The sequence below is a fragment of the Ovis canadensis genome, chromosome 2 (genome assembly GCF_042477335.2).
Source record: "Ovis canadensis isolate MfBH-ARS-UI-01 breed Bighorn chromosome 2, ARS-UI_OviCan_v2, whole genome shotgun sequence".
Taxonomy (NCBI): Eukaryota; Metazoa; Chordata; class Mammalia; order Artiodactyla; family Bovidae; genus Ovis; species Ovis canadensis.
In genome coordinates this window covers 253,678,008-253,704,988 of record NC_091246.1, presented here as the reverse complement: position 1 = coordinate 253,704,988, position 26,981 = coordinate 253,678,008, and the positions used below count along the sequence as shown (strand labels likewise).

Sequence of the window (26,981 nt, the reverse complement as noted above, 5' to 3'; positions counted from 1 at the left end):
AAGGAGGTTTTTATCCTTAGAACTGAGACCTCCTGCCTCTTCTGTGGCCTAGCCCTACCCCTCCTCTGCCCCAGCCGCTCCCAGGGGGTCCAAGAAGAGGAGGGTCCTCAGCTGGGGGCAATTCACCCCCATCCCCCACCCTCTGTGACTTCAAGGAAGGAAACTTCAGGAGTGGGAGCCACAGTCACTTCCTGAGGGCAGCGTTTGCTAGTGTTTGCTCCAGAGGACTCTGGCAGGGCAGGGGGAGTAAATGCCTCCTTAAATCCAGCACCCTAGGCACCTCACTTGCCCCACCCTCATCCTGGTCCTGTGAGATGCTCAGTCACGGATGGTCTTCAGAGGACACAATGGTACAAAAAGGTTCCCACCACTGCCTGTTTGGCAAATCAAAAGCACACTCCAACCTCAGGGCCTTTGCACGTGTGACGGCTTCTGTCTGCAGTGTTCGCTCCCTAGAATCACACACGGCTCACACTTTGCTTTACTCTGGCCCTTTCAAAAAGGCCTCCTGGGTTGCACCCTGTCCACATCGACCCTTCTCCCGTTACTCTCTTTTGCTTTACGCTGACTCTCTTTTCTTCATTACGCTGGGCACACTTCCCATCATTTGGTCCTTTGGCTATTGTATCTTCTGCTGGAACGTCAGCAGGATGTGCCTATTCTCATGATTGTATCCCTAGTGTCTGGCATAGCACCAGGCAGTGAACATTGTTCAGTTGCTGAGTCGTGTCCGACTCTTGGCAGCCCCATGGACTGCAGCCCTCCAGGCTTCCCTGTCCTTCACTTTTTCCCAGAGTTTGCTCTAACGTCCCTTGAGTCAGTGATGCTCATCCCCATCTCATCTCATCCTCTCCTGGGATCAGAGCCAGGAGACCCACGAGGAGTCCTCTCCACGAAGCTGAGGACAGGCTGAAGAGAGGCCCCGCAAGAGCCCCGCTCTGTGCAGAGAACAGACTTGTGGCTGCTGGGGGGCGGGGGCGGGGAGGGGAGGGAAGTTGGGATTAGCAGAGGCGAGCTACTGCAGACGGGATGGATAAGCAAGAAGGCCCTACGGTGCAGCCCAGGGAACTACATTCAACACCCTGTGACGGACCAGAATGGAAAAGAACACGGGGGAGAGTGTGTGTGTGTGTGTGCGTGTGTGTGTGCGCGTGTGTGTGTGTCTGAGTCACTTTGCTGTACAGCAAAAATGAGGGGAATGAGTCGCTTCCTTCTCCCGCCTTCGATCTTTCCCAGCATCAGGGTCTTTTCCTGATGAGCTGGCTCTCCGCATCAGGTGGCCAAAGTATTGGAGCTTCAGCTTCAGCGTCAGTCCTTCCCATGAATACTCAAGGTTGATCTCCTTTAGTATGGACTGGAAGTGAATAGATTCTCAATAAAAACCAGCGCTTCCACCATTTCCTCCAGTGCCCACTGGACTCACGCCTGTGATTCCCTCAGGGCTCGCCAGGAAACAGTGACCCTGCAAGTTGGCACCCCCCACCGGCCTCACACGCACACACCATCTGTGCCCACCTTGGGCTGGCTGGAAGGTTTATGCATCTGAGAATCTGTCCTTTCTGTCTCCTTCCAGTGGGAAGGACCACTCTCTTGTCTTGAGCTCCTCAGCCATCTGGACAAATGATGCTCATCTCAGTTGTAGTTCCAAAAGTGAGACATGCCCCCCACCCAGGGTTAAGGCAGCCCTACTGGATACAGAAGGGGGTCAGGTCCTCGTCTCCTGTTGCACGCCCTCCCCCCAGCAACACACCCTTGTTGTTGTATTGGATGGGAAGTGTTTGCCGGCCCGCCCTCACTGCGTCCATCAGTAGCTGTGTGTAGCATGGCAGAATGGCAGTCATAATAGAATCGGAAGGTCTGGATCTGAATCCCAGCGCTGCCACTTATAGCTACGTGATCTCGGCAGGTTACTTAGCCTCTCTATTTCCGTGTGGGAAGTCGGACTAATCCTAGGTCCTCTCTCTTAGGATTGTCATGACAATTAGGTGAGTGAGTGTGTATTAAGTGCAGAGTCCAGTGGCTGGCACAGAACGGGTGCCATGGAAATGGGAACCACTATTCCTGTATCACACTTGGCTTGCGCCAGGGTCCTCCCTCCCCTTGGGGTTCATCCTCCGGCAGGTGGCCTCTTTGTTTGTCACAGTTTGGCACCCGAGGGGCTTGGGGGCGTCGCTGAGCACCCAGGCTGGGTCAGGTTTCCCCTCTCCCCTCCCCTAGCCCCTCACGGTTACCTGTCATCCCCCTGGTCCAGTGGGGTCGTGTTGTGAATCTGCCCCACCACTGTCCATTCCCAGAGAGCAAGGCAATGCTCAAGCCACTCTGCTTCCTGGATACGGCCCAGGGCCTGCTCAGAGCAGGTGGGAACACAGTCTGGGGCAGAATAAACGAGGAGAGAAGGGGGCAGAAGACGGGCCCTCCTTCCAGTTAGCTCGGTCACTGCTCTCGCGGGTCATGTGTTCTCTGGTGCTCCCTGTGAGTCTGACCTTTGGTCTAAGTTAGAGGCCACCTGAGGTGGGCCCCAACTTCACTCCCTTGCCCTGGGCATTGGGAACTGAAGCTTTGGACCACACCAGTCGAGTCTGCCTCCAGCTTCCAAATTGATCCCCTCGAGGTCGATTCTTTTTTTTTTTCCTGCAGAATGTTGTAACCATTAACTTCCAGGCAGGGGTCAGACCCCTGGGCCCCATCTGCTCAGGTCGCCTGCACAACTGAAATCCCTGAGCCCATTCTGGCTCGTTTCCTCATTAAGACAATCGGACTGGATTGATCCATTAGATCAATGGTTGGATATCAACCGGCAGGAAGCCAATCCCATGAGCCTGGATGATCAGCCCAAGAATGAGATCGCCCGGCAAGCTGGAGTGGGTTCCTTGCCCTCACGATGGGGCTCTGGGAGGCAGACGGGTGGGTCAGAGGACTCAGCAGGCTGGACTTTGGTGAGGAGGCATCAGTGTTGCCCGGCTGTGTCTATCAGGAGAAAAGCCCCTGCTCCTGGGAGCTGGGCAGGGATTCTGGGGACAGCTGGTGTGTGAGAAACACCATCTGTGCTTTTGGACAATCGAGACTCCCTCCCAGGCCATCAGCCCATCACACTCCCACCACCCCCCCCCCCACCGTGGCCCAGGGTTGCAAGGTGTGTGTGATGGGGGTTGGGGGTTCAGGAAGCAAAGCAGCAGCTTCCCAGGTCTCTGTTCCTCTCTCACCAGGAGAAATTTTCTGAGGCTGGAAATGCAGAAGTACCTAGAACACCAAATCGGCATTCCAGGGTCTGGGTGCATGGGATGCTGATGGGGTTTAAGGGTTGGCTAAGGGACCTCTATTCAAATAGGTTTGGAAACACTAGTGTTAGCCGCCTGTCTGACCCATTGCGACCCCATGTACTGTAGCCGGCGAGGCTCCTGTGTCCATGGGATTCTCCAGGCAAGAATATTGGAGTGGGTAGCCATTCCCTTCTCCAGGGCATCTTCTCAACCCGGAAGTCGAACCTGGGTCTCCTGCATTGCAGGCAGATTCTTTACCATTGGAGCCTCATGGAAGCCCTGGGAAATGTATCTCAGCCTGTTCATTTCCTACAGAGCTGACGCGTGTCACAGCTTTCCAAAAGAAGTGGGGAGGAGTAGTGTTGGATGGAAGGTCTGGGACATCTGACAGAAATACACTGAAGCGTTTCCTCCAGGAGTCAGCAGGCCCTGCTTTCACGGGACAGTTCATCCCAACGAGCGTCTGCAGGGTTGATGGGATCCCTGAGGGCCAGGGAGGTTCTCAGAAAGGGAGGCACCAGTGAGGAGGAAGTGAGGTGGGCGAGCGCCACTCACATCCCCTCTCACGTGGACTCCAGTGCAGACAGCGCCACCTGCAGCCGGGGAGGCCCCCTCACCCCACCAGGGCGCCAGCCCTCCGGGTCAGCCCTCACCCTCACCATCCTCTCCCCTTTCCTCCACAGGCTACTTGACTGTCAACATTGAGCCTCTCCCGCCCGTGGTGGCTGGTGATGCCGTGACCTTGAAGTGTAACTTCAAGACCGATGGCCGCATGCGTGAGATCGTGTGGTACCGGGTAAGTCCCCTCCGCGGTCCGCCCCTTCCCGCCCCGTGCCTCTCACCAGGATGGGGGTGGAGTCCCCGGAGCCTCTCTGGAGACCCCCGTGGGATCGGCGATGCCCTCAGCCCTCACCAGCCCTGAGCTGTCCTGTGCCCTCTGCCTGACCCTCCTTTGCTGAATCCCTCCGTAAAGATCCCTCTGCCCAGTCTTCCCTTCTGACCTCAGAGTCCATCTTGTCCTGGCATCTTTGATGTCCTAACACGCCCTTATGCTCAGGAAACCCTCTGCGACCTGAGTGCTAGTTACTAACACCCAATGCACTGACTGCAGTATAATTAAAGAACGCTGAAGGGTGAAATTTGGGGCATGAGGATTTGGGTAATGCTTTTGGCAGAGGAGAGAGAACAGGACAGCTTCCTGCCTTCTTAAAAATCAAATTACTGATGTAGTCTGCCTTCTAATCTGATTACACATAGGACTGGTGTCTGGCACCAAGGTCTAAGGAGATCTGAGAAGGGATGTTGATAAAGATGAGCAGATGCCCATCTGCCCAGGGCCTGGTGTTGGCAACTGGAGAACCAGCTTGGGGTCTTGGGAGCAAGTGTTGGCCTTTGTAACCACTGAGACACATATTTGTGTGCGTGGACCGGGCATCCCGGCCTGGTCTCGCTTTGCCACGAGGAAGTCGAGGCTGTCTGGGCTCTGGAGAAGCTCGAGTTGGCGTTGACTTTCTTGCCATGTGGCGCCCAGCTGTACATAGAACAGGGTGCCGCCATCTTGGGTGGAGAGCTCCCCTTCTGTGAGCTACAACAGGGGTTGGCAAACCCTCTGGTGAAGCCCAGATAGTAAACATTTTCCTCTCTGGGGCCGCATGGTTTCTGTTGCAACCACCCAGTTCTTGCTCCAGTGCAGAAGCAGCCGCAGAGAGCATGTCGATGGAACGGCATGGCAGTGTTCCCGTGAAATGTTACTTGCAGACACTTGATTTTCGTGTGATTTTCACGTGTCGCACAGTCTCCTTCTTTTTTATTTTTTCAACCATTGAAAAAGGTAAAACACCACTCTGGGCTCATGGGTCACACAAAAACAGGCTGTAGGCTGCGTTGGTCCACCGGCCACAGCTTGCCAGCCGCTGATCAAAACCCGACCTTCTCCAACCTCTGCTGAGTTGTGTTGCCCTTTCTTCAAAGTGAAACCAATGGGTGATACAATCAAGGGGAATTGCTCTGGAGGTAGGGGGTATGGCGTGAAGAGGGGGTGGGAGGTGGGGGCTGGGCGGGCACTGCTTGGTGATCAGGCATCTGGAAACGGTTCCTGAGCTCCTTCAAGCTACTGCCACCCCCGCGGTGCACAGTGCAAGGAAACCCAGCGTCAGAGGATCCTGCTGGGGAGGCCTCTCCATCCGAGCCATCACTCAGAACTGGGCGCCTAGCCTCCTTGCTGTCGGTCCGCCTTGCTCTGAACCATCCTCTCCTTACTGTGCCTTCTTGCGCTGTCTGCCTTTGAGTCATTCTTTTCCGATCGCTGTGGTTACGCTGGGCGCTGTGACCTGGGTTTCTTTTAAGCAACATCATTGTTCTCCATCTTAGCCTTGTAGCCCTCTCCCATTTAGAATCACTCCGAGGACCCTCCACCCAAGCTCACAGCCTCCCGGAACCCACAGGTGTGAATCTGACATTTGATTCCCCTGAGGGCCCCAGCTTCAGGTGAGGTTCCCTTCCTGGAGACATCGCTGGGGCCTAGAGAAAGTCAAGGCATAAATGTTAAATAGTGCCGCGAACCGCATCACTAAGAGGCGTATTTACATGATACGGAACCGCTTGGCTGACACACGCTGTGAGCGTCTCATTAGCACCTGGCAGAGGGCTGAGATAAATTAACTCTGCTCGCTGCCGACGATGGCACTGCGTCTCTGCCCCGACCTTCCGTGGAGTGAAGGGTAGCGAGAGGCCTGCCCGGCTGGCAGAGAGAAACGCAGAGACCCAATGGGAAAAATAGGGGTGAAGACGGGAGGCGTCTTGGAAACAGGAAAATACCAGTATGCATCTCATTGCTCCCCCATCCCTTGGAGCAGCTATCTTCGCTCTGGTTTGAAATCGAATGTTCCTGCATCAGTGGTGAAAGTCTCCCTGCAGAGGTGGCTGCCAGGGTGCGGCCAACGGCAGTGCCAGGCCCAGGTGTGGGGAACCACGAGCAGCCTCCCACGTGGCTCACCTGTGCGCGCTCTCCCACGTGGCTCACCTGTGCGCGCTCTGAAAACCGGGGATGCCCAGGTTCCAGTGCAGATGGAGACACCCCCTTCCCCCTTCCCCCTCTCTACTCCAGTGCTGAGCACCCCCAACTCGGTTCACCGCACGCACCCCACCTCCATCTCGGCTTGTGATCCCATCGACTGCTTTAAAAATCAGTTATGTCTCTTATGGGTGTCGGGCCCTGCCTATCAGGCTACGGGAGTCTGCCCTGATTAATTTATTTTATTTCGTTTCACATTCTTTGACCTGAAAGCGTCTCGAATCGGGGTGGGGTGGGGGTGGGGTGGTTGCAGATGTATGCAAATCACATGCAAATCGCGCACTGAAGCCAAGTGCCCGGGCCCATCCGATTCTGTGGCTGGAGTGCGGAAGCAGGCGCCGCCGATGGGGTACCGTCCCGGGGACCCGGGGAGCCCTGCACGCCTGTCTGTGGCGGTGGGGTTGGGGCTAGCGCAGGACAGGAGCAGACTGCGGGAGCAGCTCCAGGCGGCCAGTCCTCTCCTTCCTGCTGCCGCTCTGGCCTCCCCTCACCGGCCACCTCCTTTCCCAAGGAGCCGGCCGAATGGCCAGAGCTGACCCCGCTGGGGGCTCTGGGAGCCGAGACCCAGGCGGGGCTGCGGGAGGGACTGGGAGAAGCCTCAGTGGAAGCGCCGGTCTCCTTCCTGGGCCGGATCCCCCCAGGCAAGCCCCAGAGCTTCATTCCCCCCGCCCCTGCTCCCACCCCGAAACAGGGGGCTGCCCAGCTTGTTTTGTTTGCTTTCTGTACGTGTGTTTGCTTCCCTCCCCAGCTTCCTCTGCCCATCCTCCATGAATGAGCTCACAGAGCCCGCCTTGGGAGGAGATGAATAGATTACACAGGCCCAGCCAGCGCTGTGTCTCCAAGCCCTTTAGCCAGGAAAAGCAGGTCATTGTGATGAGGCTGCCTCTGCACGCTTGGCCCAGTGGGCGCAAAATGACCCAAAACGTGTGTCCCGTCCAGCAGCCTCCCCTCTGGTCCTAAAGGCATGAGCTTAGCAATGGGGTCATCCTACGCTTTCAGAAGTGCAGCGAATGCATTGGATTACTTGGGTAAATTTGGGGAGCTGATGGAGTGGTGTGAAGCAAAAGGGATCCTTCCCTCAGGCTCAACAAGACCTCTGGCTCAGCATTTGGGGAAAGTCTTGGCTTATGGAACCCTTAGGGCTGGAGTAGGTGAGCAGGGATATAGGAGGAGGTGGTGAGGGCCTGCACCTTGGACACTTTGCCCCAAGGTCGAGCCAAATTATAGACAAAGATGGTGAAACTCTAGGAGAGACTCAAGAAAGTGCACATAATCAGAGCCCCTGGGTCTGTGCTGTCCACTGTGGCAGCCACTTCTCATATGTCGCTATTCACATTTAAGTCCAACTAAACCAGGTTAAATTGGAAGCTCATTTCCTCAGTCAGACCTGCCACACGTGATCAGTGGCCGCCGCACTGGGCGGGCCAGGTGCAGAACATTTCCGTCACCAGGTACAGTTCTGTCGGACAGCCTGCTGTAGATGATTGAGGAAAATGTCATGGCGCCTCCTTGGAATATCCTATACTTTCCTGATAAGAGGGAAAGGGGCTGCTCTTTGAGCCAGCTCTCTAGGCAAACTCACCCTGCAGTGAATTTCAAAAACAGCGAATTTCAAAAACAGCGAATTGTATTTGTTGTGTACCTTACCATCACTGGACTGCAGGGGACAAGGGGACAGAGTTAAGATTATCATCCTCAAAAGACATCTTTGAAAACAGAGAGGACATCAGGGACATTTTCAGGCCCCTGAGGAGCGGGTATCATGGTCATCTCCCCACATTTTCTCCACTGTTGTGTGGGTCTCCCTCCCAGATTTGAGCTTCTCAGTCTTCTCCAGAGTTTGGGCACATAGCTTTACTTTTACCTGCAAAATACACAGTGGCTAATAGGGTAAGGCTGTATATGTCACCCTGCTTATTCAACTTCTATGCAGAGTACATCATGAGAAACACTGGGCTGGAAGAAGCACAAGCTGGAATCTAGATTGCCAGGAGAAATATCAATAACCTCAGATATGCAGATGACACCACCCTTATGGCAGAAAGTGAAGAGGAACTAAAGAGCCTCTTGATGAAAGTGAAAGAGGAGAGTGAAAAAGTTGGCTTAAAGCTCAACATTCAGAAAACTAAGGTCATGGCATCTGGTCCCATCACTTCATGGGAAATAGATGGAGAAACAGTGGAAACAGTGTCAGACTTTATTTTGGGGGACTCCAAAAATCACTGCAGATGGTGACTGCAGCCATGAAATTAAAAGACACTTACTCCTTTGAAGGAAAGTTATGACCAACCTAGATAGCATATTCAAAAGCAGAGACATTACTTTGCCAACAAGGGTCCGTCTAGTCAAGGCTATGGCTTTTCCAGTGGTCATGTATGGATGTGAGAGCTGGACTGTGAAAAAAGCTGAGCGCCGAAGAATTGATGCTTTTGAACTGTGGTGTTGGAGAAGACTCTTGAGAGTCCCTTGGACTGCAAGGAGATCCAACCAGTCCATTCTGAAGGAGATCAGCCCTGGGATTTCTTTGGAAGGAATGATGCTAAAGCTGAAACTCCAGTCCTTTGGCCACCTCATGCGAAGAGTTGACTCATTGGAAAAGACTCTGATGCTGGGAGGGATTGGGGGCAGGAATAGAAGGGGACAACAGAGGATGAGATGGCTGGATGGCATCACCGACTCGATGGATGTGAGTCTGAGTGAACTCCGGGAGTTGGTGATGGACAGGGAGGCCTGGCGTGCTGCGATTCATGGGGTCGCAAAGAGTCGGACACGACTGAGCGACTGAACTGAACTGAATAGGGTAAGGGTGCAATGCCACCCTTGGCCAATGAGAGGCTGTCACCTTACAAGCAACCGATTTTAGCATTAAGATGGGACCTGGTTCTAGAACAGGGCTACCCTGTTAACCCCTGACTCAGAGGTTAAAGCGTCTGCCTGCAATGTGGGAGACCTGGGTTCAATCCCTGGGTCGGGAAGATCCCCTGGAGGAGGAAATGGCAACCCACTACAGTATTCTTGCCTGGAGAACCCCATGGATGGAGAAGCCTGGTGGGCTACAGTCCACAGGGTCACAAAGCGTCGAACACGACTGAGCGGCTTAACCTCCACTTTCGCTTTGGTTCTAGAACACAGCGCGTCCCTGGTGGCTCAGCTGGTAAAGAATCTGCCTGCAGTGCAGGAGACCCCCTGGAGAAGGGATGGGCTCCCCACTCTAGCAGTCCTGGGCTCCCCTTGTGGGTCAGCTGTAAATAATCTGCCCACAATGCGGGAGACCTGGGTTTGATCCCTGGGTGGGGAAGATCCCCTGGAGAAGGGGAAGGCTACCCACTCCAGTATTCTGGCCTGGAGAATCCCATGGACTACAGTCCATGGGATCGCAAAGAGTCAGACACGACTGCGCGACTTTCACTTCACTCTAGAAAACAAATGATAAATGTTATCCTCTTCTTAGTCATTTCTATCCATTTATACCTGAACTTGGAGACTCATTCCGTGAGTCTGCTAACACTAATCTGAGTGAGTAGCGTTATTGAACGCTTACTCCATGCCAGGCATTGGATTGAGGGCTTTACAGACATGGCTACGTCTCATCTGAGGCTTCCCTATTGGCTCAGCTGGTAAAGAATCTGCCTGCAATGCAGGAGACCCAGGTTCGATTCCTGGGTCAGGAAGATGCCCTGGAAAAGGGAATGGCTACTCATCTCAGTATCCTTGCCCAGAGAATTCCATGGACAGAGGAGCCTGGCAGGCTATAGTCTGTGGGGTCGCAAAGAGTCAGACATGACTGAGCGAGTAACGCTTCCTTAGCATTTCATTTTCGCGCTGACACTGAGGCTGGTGGTATTGTTAAGCCTGTTTTTCAGAGGAAGACACTGAGGCCATCTGAAAAGGCTACGTCTTGGCTCATGCTGCCCCTTCCCTGGCTTCTGCAGGAAGTTCTAGACACTTCCTCCTCTGTGATTGCTCTCTGGGGGTCGGGGGTGTCTGCAGTCCAACTTGTATCTCATTAGGTCCAAACAGCTGTCTGTCCACTGGACCATGAGCATCCTGATCACAAAGGCCACGTCTTTTCCCCACTACATCCACAACGCTTAATGGAGAGCCATCTCAGTAAATATTTGCTACATGAGTAGATATTAGAGGTGGAAATACACATTTTGACAGACCATGCCAGGTAGCCCACTTCCGTATCAGGTGGGATTTTGTGTCCAGCTGATCGTATCTGTCTGCTCGGGGATTGAGTGTGAGTCTTTGTATCCTCAGGAGCCTTTGTGGAGTGTGGGGTTGAGGGGAAAGGAACATTTCTTATTCGGGAATGCTGTCTAAACTCATTTACTTGGAGGTCACCTGCCCGGCAGGCAAAGCCAAAGGTCTGTTACTGTCATAGAAATCCATTAAACAACCACAGAGAATCCTGGGAATTTAACCTTTCACAGCAGTTTTATTTTATCATCTTTCTTTTGTTCCGTCTCTTTCCTTCACGATTTGTTCCCCAGAGCTGCGCTGGGCCCAGGTTACGAGGCCACAGTAAGAGCGCCATGAAGCTAGATAGGGGGGCGATCTACTGAGAGCGATAACGCCGCCACTCTCAGAAGCCCCTTACCGTGCCTCCCCCACCTGGTGGGGAGTGCGCGCCTGGGCGTTTGTTTAGTGGTCGGAGATGCCTCCTCCACGATGCTGCTTGGCCGGGGTGAGGTCCTGCTCTGGGGCTGCCTCTGCAGTGTGGGTTTATGGCTGCTCTGAGCCATTAGAGAAAGGATTAAGCCCGGAGGCTGGGCACATGACTTCGGGCAGTGACCTAACCTTTCTGCTTTAGAAACCTCATCTGAAATTGGGCATGAAACCACCTACATTGCAGGCATAAACAAGATAATGTCTGCAGCTAAACAAGGCCAGTCCCTTTTATTCCACCCAACAAAAGCTTATGGGAACGGTTCAGTAAACGGTCACCATTTGTCCTCTCGTGTCTCTTGGTAACAAGGGATCCAGAGAGGGAAGGTGTTTTGGGAGGACCCCCATGATGAGACTCCTGAGTTCCATCCTACCACCCGCCTTGCCAACAAAGATGGGCAGAGGTGATCCTTAAAGCTGGTACCCTCTTTGTTGCTATATGGTTACGCTGGTGAACTCACTGGACTTAATTCTTGGAAATGTTATCATATGGCTTAACCGTTTCAGTGGATCTTAGCCCTCTCTGAGCTTCCCTTGTGGCTCAGCTGGTAAAGAATCCGCCTGCAATGCGGGAGACCTGGGTTTGATCCCTGGGTGGGGAAGATCCCCTGGTGAAGGGAAAGGCTCCCCACTCCAGTATTCTGGCCTGGAGAAGTCCATGGACTGTACAGTCCACAGTCCGTGGGGCGGCAAAGAGTCAGACAGGACCGAGCGACTCTTACTCTCACTTGCTCTCCCTGAAACAAGACGCTGCTTCGGAACGGCTTGGCTGGCGTGGGCTCTCTGTCAGGCTCCGTCCTTGCCAATGTTTTGTCGTCTGAAACAAAATGGAAAATGATGATTATAAAGGGTCATTACAGTCCAATGATATCACAGGGGCAGGAAGGCAGGTGTACTCCTGGTGATGAGTGGAGACCAGGGCCCAAGTCCCAGAGGACTGGGCTGCATCACTCCTTGGCCGCTCTGGCTTGGAGCCCAGCCTGGCAGCCACTCAGTCTGGCTGCTCCTTGTTACCCTCCTCTTGGGTCTTACAGATCCAAGGTCTGGGGGAGGGAGGGATCGAGGAAGACACGAAGCCGTCTTCACTGAGCCAGGGTTAGGCTGGCTGAGCTGCCTTGTCCAGGTCTGCATCCTTCCCCCTGACCTCCCAAAGGGGCAGGCTTTTCCTGATGAGGAAGGTACCGTACCGAATTTTGTCACACCAGTCACGTAAGAGGAAAGAGGAAGCACCAGAGAGAAGGCCCACCAAAGGGCAACTGATTATAGGATAAACGCAATGACAGAGAAAGGAAGCAAGCGTCGTTCCGAGTCTCATTCCCTTGCAGTCTTTGAATTCCACCCTCCACCATAGATTGGATCTGCCCTGAAGCCCTATCAGACATCTACTCCGTGGGGCGGAGTGATGGGAGCTCCCTCTAGAGGTCACGGAGTGAATTGCTACTCCTGCAGCCCCGATGCTTGGTCTTGAAGGGAAGTTCGGTTGCAAAGGAGCCGGAGCTGTCCATTCTGCCCTTTAGAATTTTCAGAGGGGCTAGCGACCCACTCCAGTACTCTTGCCTGGAAAATCCCTTGGATGGAGAAGCCTGGTAGGCTGCAGTCCATGGGGTCGCCAAGAGTCGGGCACGACTGAGCGACTTCACTTTCACTTTTCACTTTCGTGCACTGGAGAAGGAAATGGCAACCCACTCCATTGTTCTTGCCTGGAGCATCCCAGGGACGGGGGAGCCTGGTGGGCTGCCGTCTATGGGGTCACACAGAGTCGGACACGAGTGACGTGACTTAGCAGCAGCAGCAGCAGCAGCAGCAGCAGCAGCAGCGAAAGCATACCGACAGCTGGGCCTCATCCTACAGTTCCTGCACCGTAATCTTCCAGACTGAGACCTCAGGACCGAGTCCTGGCGTTTGGGAAACTGGTAGAGGGGTTGCTCTATTCATTCCTTCAACATTAGTTCAGCACGTGGTGACCGAGTCAGATACTTTGAGGCACCGGGAGTGCATCAAGGAATAAGACAACTAGATCCTAAATTCATGGACCTTACCTGGGGGCTGGGGGACCAGGAGGCAGCTGAAAAGATAAGCACGAAAACACCAGATAATGGCAGGGGTGTGCTGAGTTGCTCAGTCGTGTCCAGCTCTTTGCGACTCTATGGACTGAAGCCCGCCAGGCTCCTCTGTCCATGGAATTCTCCAGGCAAGAATACTGGAGTAGGTTGCCATGCTCTCCTCCAGGGGATCTTCCTGACCCAGGGATCGGACTCCAGTCTCCTATGTCTCCTGCACGCAAGCAAGCTCTTCACCACCAGCTCCACCTGGGAAGCCTTGAATGATAACAGTGACGCACATCATTAAAATAGGCTGATGTGATGGAAGGGGACTGGGTGGTCAGGAAAAGACTCCCATTTAAACTGAGACCTCAGAGGCAATAAGCACCCCACCATGCCAAGAGGGGTAAATGGGACACTCTGGGCAGAGGAGAGAGCAGATGCAAAGGGCCTGTGTTGGGGCTGAGCTTTGTATGTACAAAGAACAGAAGGAGAGCCCACTGCGTGGCAGGAATGAAGTGAGTGAAGGAGAGTTAGGAGACGAGGTGAGGAATAGGGGCGGGATCACTCACGCAGGCCTCGAGCTTCAAGCCACGGGGTCTGGAGTGGGTCTAAGGGCAGCAGGAAGCTTTGGGGGGGGGGTGTCTAAGCAGGGAAGTAGCAGGATCTGGTTACCTTTACTAAAAGATCATGTCTGGTTGAATGGACCACGGGAGGTAAGACTAGGAGCAGGGTTATTAGAACAGTTCAGGTAACAGAGGCTTGGGTGGGGATCAGGACCACAGTCGTGGAGGTGACGGGAGGGCAAAGAAACTCTACTGTGACTTGGAGGTAGAGTCCAAAGGACTGGCTGACAAGCGGAGGGCAGGGGAAGGCAAGATTCAGGGTGGCACCTGGCTTTCACGGTTTCACCACCAGATGTGGGATGGTGCTGCTTACTGAGACTGGGGGTACGCAGAGGAGAAGGTCGGAAGGATTTTTTGTCAGCCATGTTAAGTTCCAGGTGCTGCTAAGATGTGAAGATAGAACAGTCAGAGGAGCAGAGGAAGCTAAATCCAGGGTCCTGGGGAGAGATCAGAACCAAAAGATTTACCCTTGGAGGTCAACAGAGTGTGGATGGACCTAAAGCCAAGGGCCTAGACAAGCTGACTTGGGGGAGGGGCCAAGCGAAGGGCACCTAGGGCGGACCCCGTGCGCCCAGAATTTGGAGACAGAGAAGTGAGCCAGTGAGAGGTTGAGAAGCAGCAGCCAGCAAGATATGAAGAAAGATGACGGAGCGAGGAGACCCGGACCCCCAAGGAAGAAAGTGGTCCGAGAGAGAGAAGAGTCATCTGCACCCAGAGCTGCAGGGAGAGGACTTAAAGGGATCAAGGAGTGTCCGCAAATTTGCATCATGGAGCCCGCTGGCGGCCTGGATCAGAGCAGCCTCCTTAGAGAAGGGGCAGAAGCCTGACTGGAGTGGGCTGAGGGGGGCGCTAAGACCAGCTGTGGCAAAGCCTTGAGGTTGAGACTATTAAAAGGGTTTGACCTTGAACTTCTGGGCAAACCTTTGCTGACAGCGTAAAGACACCACTGCTTCTATTTGGTCCATCTCCATTTGCATGTTGTTCATCAGCTAGCAAATGCCTTACCTATTCCAAAATGCCCCAGTCTTGCTATCCAGAACCGATGGCATCTCTTTTCAAGACTGTGAAGGTGGTTGCATAGGGGAGTCTAGCGGGACACAGCAATGCATTTGGTATTTGAAGGAAAGATCCCAGCTCTATCCATCCCATGAACTCAGTGGCCTGTGGATGTCAGCCATTCCCAAGATCCTGCTCAGCACTGAGCATCATACATGGGGCTGGACATGCAAAGGAGGAGATGGGGGACCCCCTTCCCTCCAGGGAGCACTTCCAAGTCCAGGCATCATTAAACTGTAAAGGTCTGTGATTCATTTCCCCTAAGCGTCTCCCACGTACTGCACTTTGGACTCTTGTTGACCATGATGGCTACTCCATTTCTTCTGAGGGATTCCTGTCCACAGTAGTAGATATAATGGTCATCTGAGTTAAATTCACCCCTTCCAGTCCATCTTAGTTCACTGATTCCTAAAATGTCGATGTTCACTCTTGCCATCTCCTGTTTGACCACTTTCAATTTGCCTTTAGGTTCCTACGCAATATTCCTCTCTACAGCATCAGGCTTTCCTTCCGTCACCAGTCACGTCCATTACTGGGTCTTGTTTTTGCTTTGGCTCCATCTCTTCATCTTTCTGGAATTATTTCTCCACTGATCTCCAGTAGCATATTGGGCACCTACTAATCGGGGGAGTTCATCTTTCAGTGTCCTATCTTTTTGCCTTTTCATACTGTTCATGGGGTTCTTAAGGCAAGAATACTGAAGTGGTTTGCCATTCCCTTCTCCAGGGGACCATGTTTTGCCAGAACTCTCCACCATGACCCGCCTGTCTTGGGTGGTCGTACACAGCATGGCTCATAGTTTCACTGAGTTAGACACGGCTGTGGTCCATGTGATCAGATTGGTTAGTTTCCTGTGATTGTGGTTTTCAGTCTGTCTGCCCTCTGATGGAGGCTTATGGAAGCTTCCTGACAGGAGAGACTGACTGTGAGGGAAACTGGGTCTTGTCTGACGGGCGGGGCCATGCTCAGTAAATCTTTAATCCAATTTTCTGTTGATGGGCGGGGCTGTGTTCTCTCCCTGTTATTTGATCTGAGGCCAAACTATGGTGGAGATAATGAAGACACTGGCGACTCCTTCAGAAGGTCCCATGATGCACTGCTGCGCTCAGTGCCCTGACCCTGCAGCAGCCACCATCACCCACGCCTCCGCCGGAGACTCCTGGGCACTCCCGGGCAAGCCTGGGTCAGTCTCTTGTGGGGTCACTGCTCCTTTCCCCCGGGTCCTGGTGCACACAGGGTTCTGTTTGTGCCCTCCAAGAGTCTGTGTCCCCAGTCCTGTGTATGTTCTGGCAGCTCTGTGGTGGGGTTACTGGCGACCTCCTCCAAGAGGGCTTATGCCACACCCAGGTCTGCTGTGCCCAGAGCCTCTGCCCCAGTGGGCAAAGCTAGTGGAGGTGATGGAGTTCCAGTTGAGCTATTTCAAATCCTAAAAGATGATGCTGTGAAACTGCTGCACTCAATATACCAGCAAATTTGGAAAACTCAGCAGTGGCCACTGGAAAAGGTCAGTTTTCACTCCAATCCCAAAGAAAAGCCACACCAAAGAATGCTCAAACTACCTCACAGTTGCACTCATCTCACACGCTAGCAAAGTAATGCTCAAAATGCTCCAAGCCAGGCTTCAACAGTATGTGACCTGTGAACTTCCAGATGTTCAAGCTGAATTTAGAAAAAGCAGGGGAACCAGAGATCAAATTGCCAACATCCATTGGATCAAAAAAAAAGCAAGGGAGTTTCAGAAAAACAGCTACTTCTGCTTTATTGACTATGCCAAAGCCTTTGACTGTGTGGATCACAATAAACTGTGGAAAATTCTGAAAGAGATGGGAATACCAGACCACCTGACCTGCCTCTTGAGAAACCTGTATGCAGGTCAAGAATCAACAGTTAGAACTGGACATGGAACAACAGACTGGTTCCAAATCAGGAAAAGAATACATCAAGGCTGTATATTGTCACCCTGCTTATTTAACTTCTATGCAGAGCACATTATGTGAATGCCAGGCTGGATGAAGCACAAGCTGGAATCAAGATTGGCATGAGAAATATCAGTAACCTCAGATATGCGGACAACACCACCTTTATGGCAGAAAGCAATGAAGAACTAAAGACCCTCTTGATGAAGGTACAAGAGGAGAGTGAAAAAGTTGGGTGAAAACTCAACATTCAGAAAACTAGCATCATGGCATCCGGTCCCATCATTTCATGGGAAATAGATGGAGAAACAGTGGAAACAGTGACAGTTTATTTTCTTGGGCTCCAATATCACTGCAGACTGCATCCATGAAATTAAAAGATGCTTGCTCCTTGGAAGAAAAGCTATGACCAACCAAGACAGCATATTAAAAAGCAGAGACATTACTTTGCGAACAAAGGTCCATCTAGTCAAGGCTATGGTTTTTCCAGTAGTCATGTATGGATGCGAGAGCTGGGCTATAAAGAAGACTGAGCACCAAAGAACTGATGCTTTTGAACTGTGGTGTTGGAGAAGACTCTTGAGAGTCCCTTGGACTGCAAGGAGATCCAACCAGTCCATCTTAGAGGAGATCAGTCCTGAATATTCACTGGAAGGACTGATGCTGAAGCTGAAAGTCCAGTCCTTTGGCCACTTGATGAGAAGAACTGACTCACTGGAAAAGACCCTGATGCTGGGAAAGATTGAAGGTGGGAGGAGAAGGGGACGACAGAGGGTGAGATGGTTGGATGGCATCACCGACTCAATGGACATGAATTTGAGCAAGCTCCGGGAGTTGGTGATGGACAGGGAGGCCTGGCGTGCTGCAGTCCACGGGATTGCAAAGAGTCAGACATGACTGAGCGACTGAACTGAACTGACAGAGTCTCCCAGGGGTTTGCGTGAAACACAGGAGATGCCTAGAGAAAAGCCTCTCCCCTCACCCGCGCAGGGGCCGTGGGCTGCCCCCGTGTCCCTCTGGCCTCCTTTCCACCTGGCCGAGTCTTGCTCACTCCCTCCTCTGCGAGGCCTCCTGGCTGCACTCACCAGGCCGAATTCCGAGCTCCTGCCGCTCTCGTTCCCTCGGCATTTTGTGCGTTCTTTCTTTGATTAGAGAATCACCTGGGACTGTATTGGTCTTGTCTTTGTGTCTGTGGCTGAGTTTTGTTTCTCTGCTCCTCAGAGGTGTGCCGTGGTACCCACAGGACCAGAGTCCTCACTGGGCATCTCTGGATCCTGAGGGAGTGACTGGATGGGCTCCTGAGGGGTCCTTGGGTCCCCAGAAAGTAAGCCCAATATGCTATGTGTGTTATTTAGGGAAAGTGAAGTCGCTCAGTCGTGTCCGACTCTTTGCAATCCCATGGACTGTAGCTTACCAGGCTCCTCTGTCCATGGGATTTTCTAGGCAATAGTGCTGGAGTGGATTGCCATTTCCTTCTCCAGGGGATCTTCCTGATCCAGGGATCGAACCCAGGTCTCCCACATTGTAGACAGATGCTTTACCATCTGAGCCACCAGGGAAGTCCCAATATTTAGGGAAAAGGGACCCAATATTCTCTAAAGGGTCTGTGATGCCCCCTCAAAGGCTGAAACGGCAGCAGCTACTGTCCAGGGCTTGTGAGGGTGGTGTGTGGTAAGCATCATTGCCTCCACCCGTGCGTCACCTGGGCAGCACTCAGGATGGGTCCCGGAGACCAAGAGACAGCAAGGCTGTGACAGGAAGCCTGTGGTCCTTAAGCTTTCTGGGGACCCAAGCGGGTAGGGATACTGCAGTCAGCTTTAGGTGGGAAGAGCGGGGTGGTTTGGGCTCAGTGCAGATGCCACAGGCCAGTCAACCCAGATGGGCGCACAGACACCCTCGGATGGAAGAAGGAGGTAAGAGGGGGAGAGGCACGCTCGCTTTGGCAGCTCTTCCTGCTGCCTGTGGTGCGAGAGGAGGGGCTCTGACCAGAGAAATCTATCCTCTTTGGGGGATTAAGATCAGGTTTCTGATATTGGCAATGAGACCATTTCTCTTCTTGGAGGTGCTTACTTAAGGCTGATAAGAGCTCTTGGCTCCCGAACTGTTGGTGACGGGGGGCGGGGGCGGCTGCCAGCTGTTGGAGTGGGTGACCAAGTAAACAAGAGTTTCTGCTGGCACACGTGTGGGCTCCACCAGCAACAGGCTCCCCTGCTGGGCGTCCGTGCAGGGAAGACAGGACAGACTGGCAGACCCGAGGTGGATGTGTTGATGGGGAGTCTGTCCTCACCAAATGCAGGCGAGAAAAGCCCAGTGGCTGGGGGCAAACTGTCCGGCTGTGTGACCTTGAGCAAGCGACTGCCCCTCTCTGAGCCTCGGGAGCGTCATCAGTGAAATGAGAGTGAAGTGAGGTGGTCTCTGTAGGAGGCGCTGTTTCCTGCTTTGCAGCCAACACCCTTTCCTTGGTTTCTTCACCCCCAAGCAGACCCAGCCTGGGAGGGGCGGCTGGCCCTTCCTAGCCACGTTCCGCCTGGGGTGAGGTTTAGGCAATTTTGCATCAGGGCGGAGACCCCGGTCAGAGACGCTGTCAGGCCTCTGAGCCAGTGGATGCCAGAGCTATATTAAGCCCAGAGCGTGATTTCCAGCCGACTCTGCCTGGTTGAGCCCTGCTGGGTTTAAGTGACAAGGGGGCTGACTTAACTTGTCAGAAGACGATTAAAGGTGAACTTCCGCTCCAGCGCGCCAATGACAAAGGAACAGGGCTGAAATGAGAGCCGGCTCCCAGAAACCCAGCTCCGCGTCCTCCTCCCAGCTCCGCGCCCTCCTCCCGCGTAAGTCCCTCCTCCCGCGTAAGTCCCTCCTCCCCTCCTCTGCCCACCTCCCCTGTGTCGGGCGTGTCGGCTCTATGTGAAGAGTGGCGGTGTCCTCTCCCCAAGGGCCTCAGAGGTGTCCCCAGGGCCATCGCGCAGTCACCTGGACGCAGATAGGCACAGCCTGGCCCTCTTCTAAAACGCACCGCAGCTGCCCTGCGCTTGGCGAGAATTCCCTGTCGCCTTAGGAACCAAGGACAAGGTCACTGGCGCAGCAGGCGTGGTCCTTCACTCAGGCCCACTGGCTGACTTCCTGCAGCCTTGCTGCCGACCGAGTCCCCGGGCGGGCCCGCCGCTGGAGTCGCGTGGCCTGATGACGGCTCTTGCGGCATGCCGCTGCTCTTTCCCACCTCACGCTGATGCCCAGGCTGCGTCCTCTGCCCTCCGAGACCTTCCCCGCTCCATCTGGCACACTCTGACTCGCCCTCAAGGTCAGCTGCAGTGCCCTCCCCCCACCCCGAGACCTTTCCCCATCCTCTGTCCCCTTCCATCTTCTTTCTCATGCAATTGCTATGACCCAGGCATCTTAAAATAGTCAGAACTCTACCTCAGAACTTAACACACTGGGCGCTCACGTTCATTTATGCAGCAGGTGTTTCCTGAGCGCCTACTGTGTGCCAAGCATTGAGACTAGAGCCCTGAGTAAGAGCAGTGGTGTTGCTAAGTGTTAGTTGCTCAGCCGTGTCTGACTCCTTGGGACCCCATGGACTGTAATTCACCAGGCTCCTCTGTCCACGGGATTCTCCAGGCACGAATACTGGAGTGGGTTGCCATCCCCTTCTCTAGGGGATCTTCCCAACCAGGAGATTAAACCCGGGTCTCCTCATTGCAGGTGGATCCTCTACTGTCTGAGCCACCAGGAAAGCCCAAGAAACACTGGAGTGGGTCGCCTATCCCTTCTCCAGGGGAACTTCCTGTTCCAGGAATCGAACTGTGGGGTCTTGTCTTTATGGAGTTTGTAGTTAAGCAGGGTAACAGGTATTGCCTAGAAGACGGTTAAATTTCTGTGAAATTGTGGTAACTACTCCCCTAAAGGACAAATGCCTGCTAGCTAAGAGCTCACAGCAGGGGGACTGATTGTGGAATGTCTCCCTTCCAGAATGTAACTGCCTTGTTGGTAAAGACCAAGGTGTCCCGTTTGTATCTGAGCACATAACTTGGAGAATGAATGAGACAGTGAGTGACCGCCTGTGTGACTCTGAGGGACATGGAACGAAACTCTCAGTGGATGAGGTAAATAATTTTCTTACACTTGGAGCTTTTCAACGATGGATGGGGTGCCTTGGAGACTGGCGAGTCCCCTACCCCTGAGAGTGTCTAAGCGAAAGTTGCAGTGGCTACCTGTCAAAAACGCAATGAAGGGCTTCCTTGGTGGTCCAGTGGTTAAGCATCCACCTGCCGATGCAGTGGGCACAGGTTCAGTCCCTGCTCCGGGAAGATCCCGCGTGCCACGGGACAGCTAAGCCCCTGCGCCAGCTGCTGAAGCCGGCACACCTAGGGCCCGTGCTGCAGAGCAAGGGGAGGCCTGTGCTGCAGAGCAAGGGGAGGCCTGTGCTCCACAACTAGAGCGTAGCCCCTGCCCACCGCAGCTAGAGAAAGTCCGAGTGCAGCAGTGAAGACCCAGAGCAGTCAAATATAAATAAATGTACGAAAAAAATTAAATGCCATAGAAAGGATTTATGTCTTCTCGGCCCAAGGGAGCCCAGAGCAGGATGACCCTGTCCATTTCAGCTCCGGAATTCTGCGCCGTATCAAGGTCAGCTGCCCAGTGATGACGTCATGGCAAGGTGGGCGTGGGCCTCTGGCCCCCTTGGCTAGACCACCGACCGAGTGTGGGACGCCAGGAATCGAGAAAGTCCTAGCTCCCCCGGGAGGAGGGTGGCTGTGGATGTTCTGGGAATCTACTTCATGTGGGTGCCCCACCCTTGAGTGACCATTCAAAGGAAAGGAGGAGTCAGATGCCTGGGGGGCTGAGAGGGCACGGCTGTGTGTGTGAAGAAGTTAATGAGGGTGGAGAGCAGAGCCGGCCGGAAGTCTGGCCAAGCACAGCTGTGCCCACGCCACCAGCCTGGGACTCATCATCGAGGCCTCCACATCGCCTTTGGGGTGTCTGGCCCCTGCCTGCCTCTCAGGCACATCTCCTGAGTTTTCCTGTGAAAGAAGAGGCTGTGGGCATTCAGAGACCTCAGGGAGTCTCGGGAGGAGGGTGAGGACTGGGGGCGGATGGACAGGGCCCTGCAGGCTGGACCCTCTAATTCTCATGTCTGAGCCCGGAGACTGAGCTTAGAGGCACGTAAGCAACTTGCTCTGAGTTGTGCTGCTAAAGAGGAGTTGGGTCAAGCTTCAAACCGGCCCTCTGGCCCCAAAGCCTTTCTTTCCAAAGCCTGTTCCTTGTTTAGCTTCCACTGAAGGCAAGAGGAGAAGGGGATGACAGAGGATGAGATGGTTGGATGGCATCACAGACTCGATGGACATGAGTTTGAGTAAACTGCGGAAGTTGGTGGATGGACAGGGAGGCCTGGCGTGCTGCCGTCCATAGGGTTGCAAAGAGTCAAACACAACTGAGTGACTGAACTGAACGGAACTGGAGGTCATAAATACCCTCCTGGGGGTGGGAAGGATTTCCACCTGGAGTGACAGGCAACCTGGGGGCTGAACCCTGCTGGCGTGGGGCTCCTCTCTCTTCTCCTCCTCATCGATGCCATCACTGTGGTTTAGGTCCAGTGCTATGTCAGGGACATTAACAGAATCACCCCACTGGGTGCCCACAGAAGCCATCTGATGCTGATACGATTGTCCATTTTAGGGATGGGAACACTGAGGCTCAGAGAAGTAAAGCAATTGACCCCAAGCCCCGCAGAGAGTAAGATGGAGCAGAGTCCATCCTCCGGCCTGACTTCCTCGCAGCAGGATCTTAGCATCCACAGGGTGGACTGTGGCCATCTGGATCCCTCTTGGGGAACCGCCTTAGGTCTGGCACAGGGCTAGCTGGAGAGGGCCGGGGGCCAGGGCGGGGCTGGCCGCCTCAGGATGCCCTTATTATCACGCAGCCGCAGCCACCTGTCTGCAGAGGCGGCGGCACAGATCCACACCGGGGCTGTCAGTGCCGAAGGAGGACCCCGGGGGGAAACACAGCTTCCTCCTGCAGAGACGACACAGGCAGCATGGTTCACTTACCCCGAGACAAACACACAAGCAGAGCAGACAGGCAGAAAGGGCAGCACCCTCTCCTTCCACACCCTTCCCTGCACGCCCCTCCCCACACGCACACACACCCAGGGCGCCTGCCCACGCCCCTTAGATGAGCCCGCCGACGTGTGTGCTGCTGCTGTCCAGAGCTGGGTCTGGGCAGCCAGTCTTCACGAACCCTGCTGATGAGGGAGACAGGTGGCCTGGATGAGTGTGGAAAATCTGAAATGGAGACTCTCCTTCAAGAAGTGAATATGTTGATTATTATTATTGTTGTTATTTTGCAAGGCGGTAGAGTAACTCAGACGAGTCAAAACAAGTGTTGTCAAGTGGCATCTTGGGGGACCTGCTTTCATGGTGATAATAATCACTTTAATTGGCACATTAATTATATGTGAGCAGGTGCTTCCAAAATAATTGAGGGTGTTGGAAAGCTGTTTATTTCCACTTAAGGAACAGCCTATGCAGAGCTGTGTTTGCAGCACTGAGATGCTGGCCCCGGCTTGCGCTCTGCTAGGAGAGCCGCCGAGCGGAGCCCCGCCCTAGTCTGGGGCTGTTTCGGAATAAGGAGCGGACAGAGGGCATGACCAGCAGAGGCCAGGGCACGTGCAAAGGCCCCGAGGGTGGCCCATGGAAATCCCACCGGGCGCTGGTGAAGAACAGAGGCAGAGGGGAACGAGGAGGCTGAGAGCAGCAAGGAACCCGAGCGGAATGAGCCGGAGTTGAGGCTCCAGGCAGTGGCGCTTGGCTTCTATCCACCGGGTGCATTCAAAGAATTTTAAGCAAAAGAGCAGCATCAGTCGTTTCACAGATCTCTGGGCCTCTCCTGGAGAATATCTGATAAGCGTCTCAGACTTGATGCAGCCAGTACAAAATTCGGTATTTCTCCCCCAGGCCCATTCCCATTGTTTGCCATCTCAGTAAACGCCATCACCATCCCTCAGGCTCAGTTCAGTTCCGTTTAGTCGCTCAGTTGCTCGTCCAGCTCTTTGTGACCCCATGGACTGCAGCACACCGGGATTCCCTGTCCATCACCAACTCCCGGAGTTCACTCAAACTCATGTCCATCGAGTCGGTGATGCCTTCCAACCATCTCATCCTCTGTCGTCCCCTTCTCCTCCTGCCTTCAGTCTTTCCCAGCATCAGGGTCGTTTCTAGTGAGTCAGCTCTTTGTATCAGGTGGCCAAAGGATTGGAGTTTCAGCTTCAGCATCAGTCCTTCCAATCAATATTCAGGACTGATTTCCTTTAGGATGGACTGGTTGGATCTCCTTGCAGTCCAAGAGTCTTCTCCAACACCACAGTTCAGAAGCACCAATTCTTTGGCACTCAGCTTTCTTTATGGTCCAACTCTCACATCCATACATGACTACTGGAAAAACCATAGCTTTGACTAGACAGACCTTTGTTGGCAAAGTAACGTCTCTGCTTTTTAATATGCTGTCTTGGTTGGTCATAACTTTTCTTCCAAGGAGCAAGTGTCTTTTAATTTCGTGGCTGCAGTCACCATCTGCAGTGATTTTGGAGCCCCTCAAAACAAAACCTCTAATTGTTCCCATTGTTTCCCCATCTATTTGCCATGAAGTGATGGGACCAGACTACTTAAGCCAAAGGGATATTTCCTGCGCCCCCATTCCCTTCCCTTGCCCCTGCCCCCACCCCACAGCTCTTCCCTTGAGTCAACCCTCAAAGCAGACCCAGAATCCACCTGCGTCTTCCCAGCTCCTGGTCACAGGAGCCTTTGTCACTGTCTGGACGTGGCAGTCTCCCTTCTCCTGCCCTCCACCACCCAGCCCTGGTGGTGTTCTTTAAACACCCTGCAAATCCACTGTTCCTAAAAGTCCAAGGTGACCCGACCTGATACCTGATGTACAGAACCCTCTGTTTGGTGGTGTTCCAAAGAGGACCACCCTGTGCCTCAAGGAGTGTAGGGACCAGAGGTGAAGAGGCCACGTAGCAAAAGAGGTGCTGGAGGCCAAGAGATCTGAATTCAGTTCCGGCCCCGCCTCCTCCTTCTGCTCGGTCTCTTAGCCTCCACGTCAGTGCCTGTGAGATGGGCTGATGAAAACGGCACTAACCTCTCAGAATCACCCGTCTGAACGATAAATCACGCTGTTTGTTGCCCACTCCCAGCTTACAGAAGGGCTTTCCATATGTTAGCTCGTGATGGTGCTCTAGTTTCCCGGGCACACGGGCTGCAGGATAGCGTGCCAGAACCCCATCTGGGTGTCAGGCTGAGATGGCAGAGGCGGGGGTCTCTGCTTTGAAGGGGTCGTTGCAGGGGCCTTCTTCTGCGTCTGAGAGCACGTGCTGGAGGAGGACCGGCTGGAGGCTGGAGGGAAGTTGTTCAGTGGCTCCCTCGAAGGAATCCAACGGCATTGCTGATAGAGCAATCAATGGCTGAACTATGCTGGCCTTTCTAAGCGATGCTGTACTCTCTACTGATTCATCTTTCAGCAGTTAGCTATCGAGGGTCCACTGTGTCCCAGGCAGGGCATGAGGTGCTGCTGTAGAGAGCTTCTGCCTCGTGGAATGAAGGAAGTCGGTGATGTTTGAACGTGGGCCTTTTATGCAAGCATCTTACTGACACTTGTCAGTTCTAATAGGCTTTTTGTTTAATTTCGACCTTTTGGTGACTCATTGGAAAAGACCTTGATGCTGAGAAAGATTGAAGGCAGGAGGAGAAGGGGGCAACAGAGGGTGAGATGGTTGGATGGCATCACTGACTCAATGGACATGAGCTTGAGCAAGCTCTGGGAGATGGTGAAGGACAGGGAAGCCTGATGTGCCGCAGTCCACAGGGTCGCAAAGAGTCAGACAGGACTGAGCGACGGAACAGCTGTATTATTTGCAAACGACAACCTTTCTTTTTCAACACCTGAGAGACAATATCTCATAATGTATAAAAGCACATGTCCTGGGACCAGATCACTGAGATTCAAATCCGAGCTTGGCCACTTAGAAGCTTTGTGACTCTGAGCAAGTTACTTAAACTCTCTATGCCCCAGTTTTCTCATCTCATTCAATGAACTTAGGACAGTGCCTGGCACTGTATAAATATTGGTATGTTATTACTCATTGAACTTATAATTTCTTACTTTATGCCATTGCCTGAAACCTTCAGAATGCTTACAAAATATTTCCTTGTCTTACTTTGTTTTTTTTGTAGGATTGCATTTAACATTGTGTGGTATTTGATGCTGATTATTACTTCTATTCCAATTTCACTTAGAGCTTTTATAAAGAAAAATTAATTAAGTGCTTCTTAAGAATCGATTGAAATAATCATATGGTTTTTCTCCTTTAATTTACTAGTGTAATGAATTATGTTGATAGTTTCCATAATATTGAGCCTCCGTTGGGTTTTTATAATTTCTTTGAACAAATATCTTGTGTCCCAAATTAAAAGCACTCTCAAGTATTTATATTTTATTATTATAAATGGAATCGTTTTCATCGGATTTTCTGTGGATCTCTGGGATATAAGAATGCCATGCAATTGATTTTTTTGTGGCTTTATCTTGCATCCAACAAATTAGATGAATTCATTTATTCTCTTTAATAAGCATGTGGTGGCTTTCCTTGTATTCTTTAGGCATTCAATTTCCTCAGCTGACATTTCATGTCTTCCCTTTTTTGCATTTTTTGGGTAGATTTCATTTATCAGTGAACAGTATGCGATGAGCGCCTGGTATGCGCCAGGCACCAAGTCAGGCTCTGCTTCTTCGATTACTCTTGCTGTGTTTGGAAGATGAAGTCGTTGGTATACCTTCTTTGGCAGATGTATTGAGAACAGAGGCCTGAAGACCAGAAGGAATCCCATCATGTCCCAAATGCACTTAGATTCTGATCAGGATTCAAACACCACTAACCCTCATGCCAAGTATTCTCCTGACTGATGCCCCCCCCCCCTTTCAAGAGCAGGAGTAGGTAACCTTGAACCCCAAGGGGAGCCAGAACTTTGCAACCAGACATCCCTGTGAAAAAGCGTCATTTCTTGCAGGGAAAGGGAAGAGAGATGCCCTGACTCTGAAACCTGGCCTTGAACTGTTCAGCTCTCTGTCCCTCTTTCTGCCTTTGAATCTGGAACTTGCTTGAATGAAAAAGGTGCTAATATTTCAGTTCATTTCTTCCCCAAGCAGCCCCGAGGGGCTGAGGATGGAGTTGCAGCAGGCTGTGCTCCCAGGCTCGCCCCCGAACCTGCGGGTGATGCTGTCTTGCTCCCTGAATGAGCATCTCTGAGAGACTGTCTGCATCTCGGTCCCCAACAGGCTCCACTTTG

At 53.0% G+C, this 26,981-nt stretch overlaps 1 protein-coding gene across 2 annotated transcripts in view; it reads left to right on the top strand.

The window, feature by feature from the left end:
* The window catches only part of IGSF21 (immunoglobin superfamily member 21), a 273,463-nt gene that overhangs the window by 120,861 nt on the left and 125,621 nt on the right, over nucleotides 1-26,981 (top strand). Inside the window, exons 1-2 of one of the 2 annotated variants that reach the window (XM_069575136.1) lie at nucleotides 19,527-19,942; nucleotides 20,611-20,744. In XM_069575136.1, coding sequence (XP_069431237.1) covers nucleotides 19,825-19,942; nucleotides 20,611-20,744 — 252 coding nt within the window. In that variant the 5' untranslated portion in view covers nucleotides 19,527-19,824. Of the gene's footprint in view, nucleotides 1-3,943; nucleotides 4,057-19,526; nucleotides 19,943-20,610; nucleotides 20,745-26,981 lie in introns of those variants that run through there. The other variant, XM_069575137.1, reaches the window with a different exon arrangement.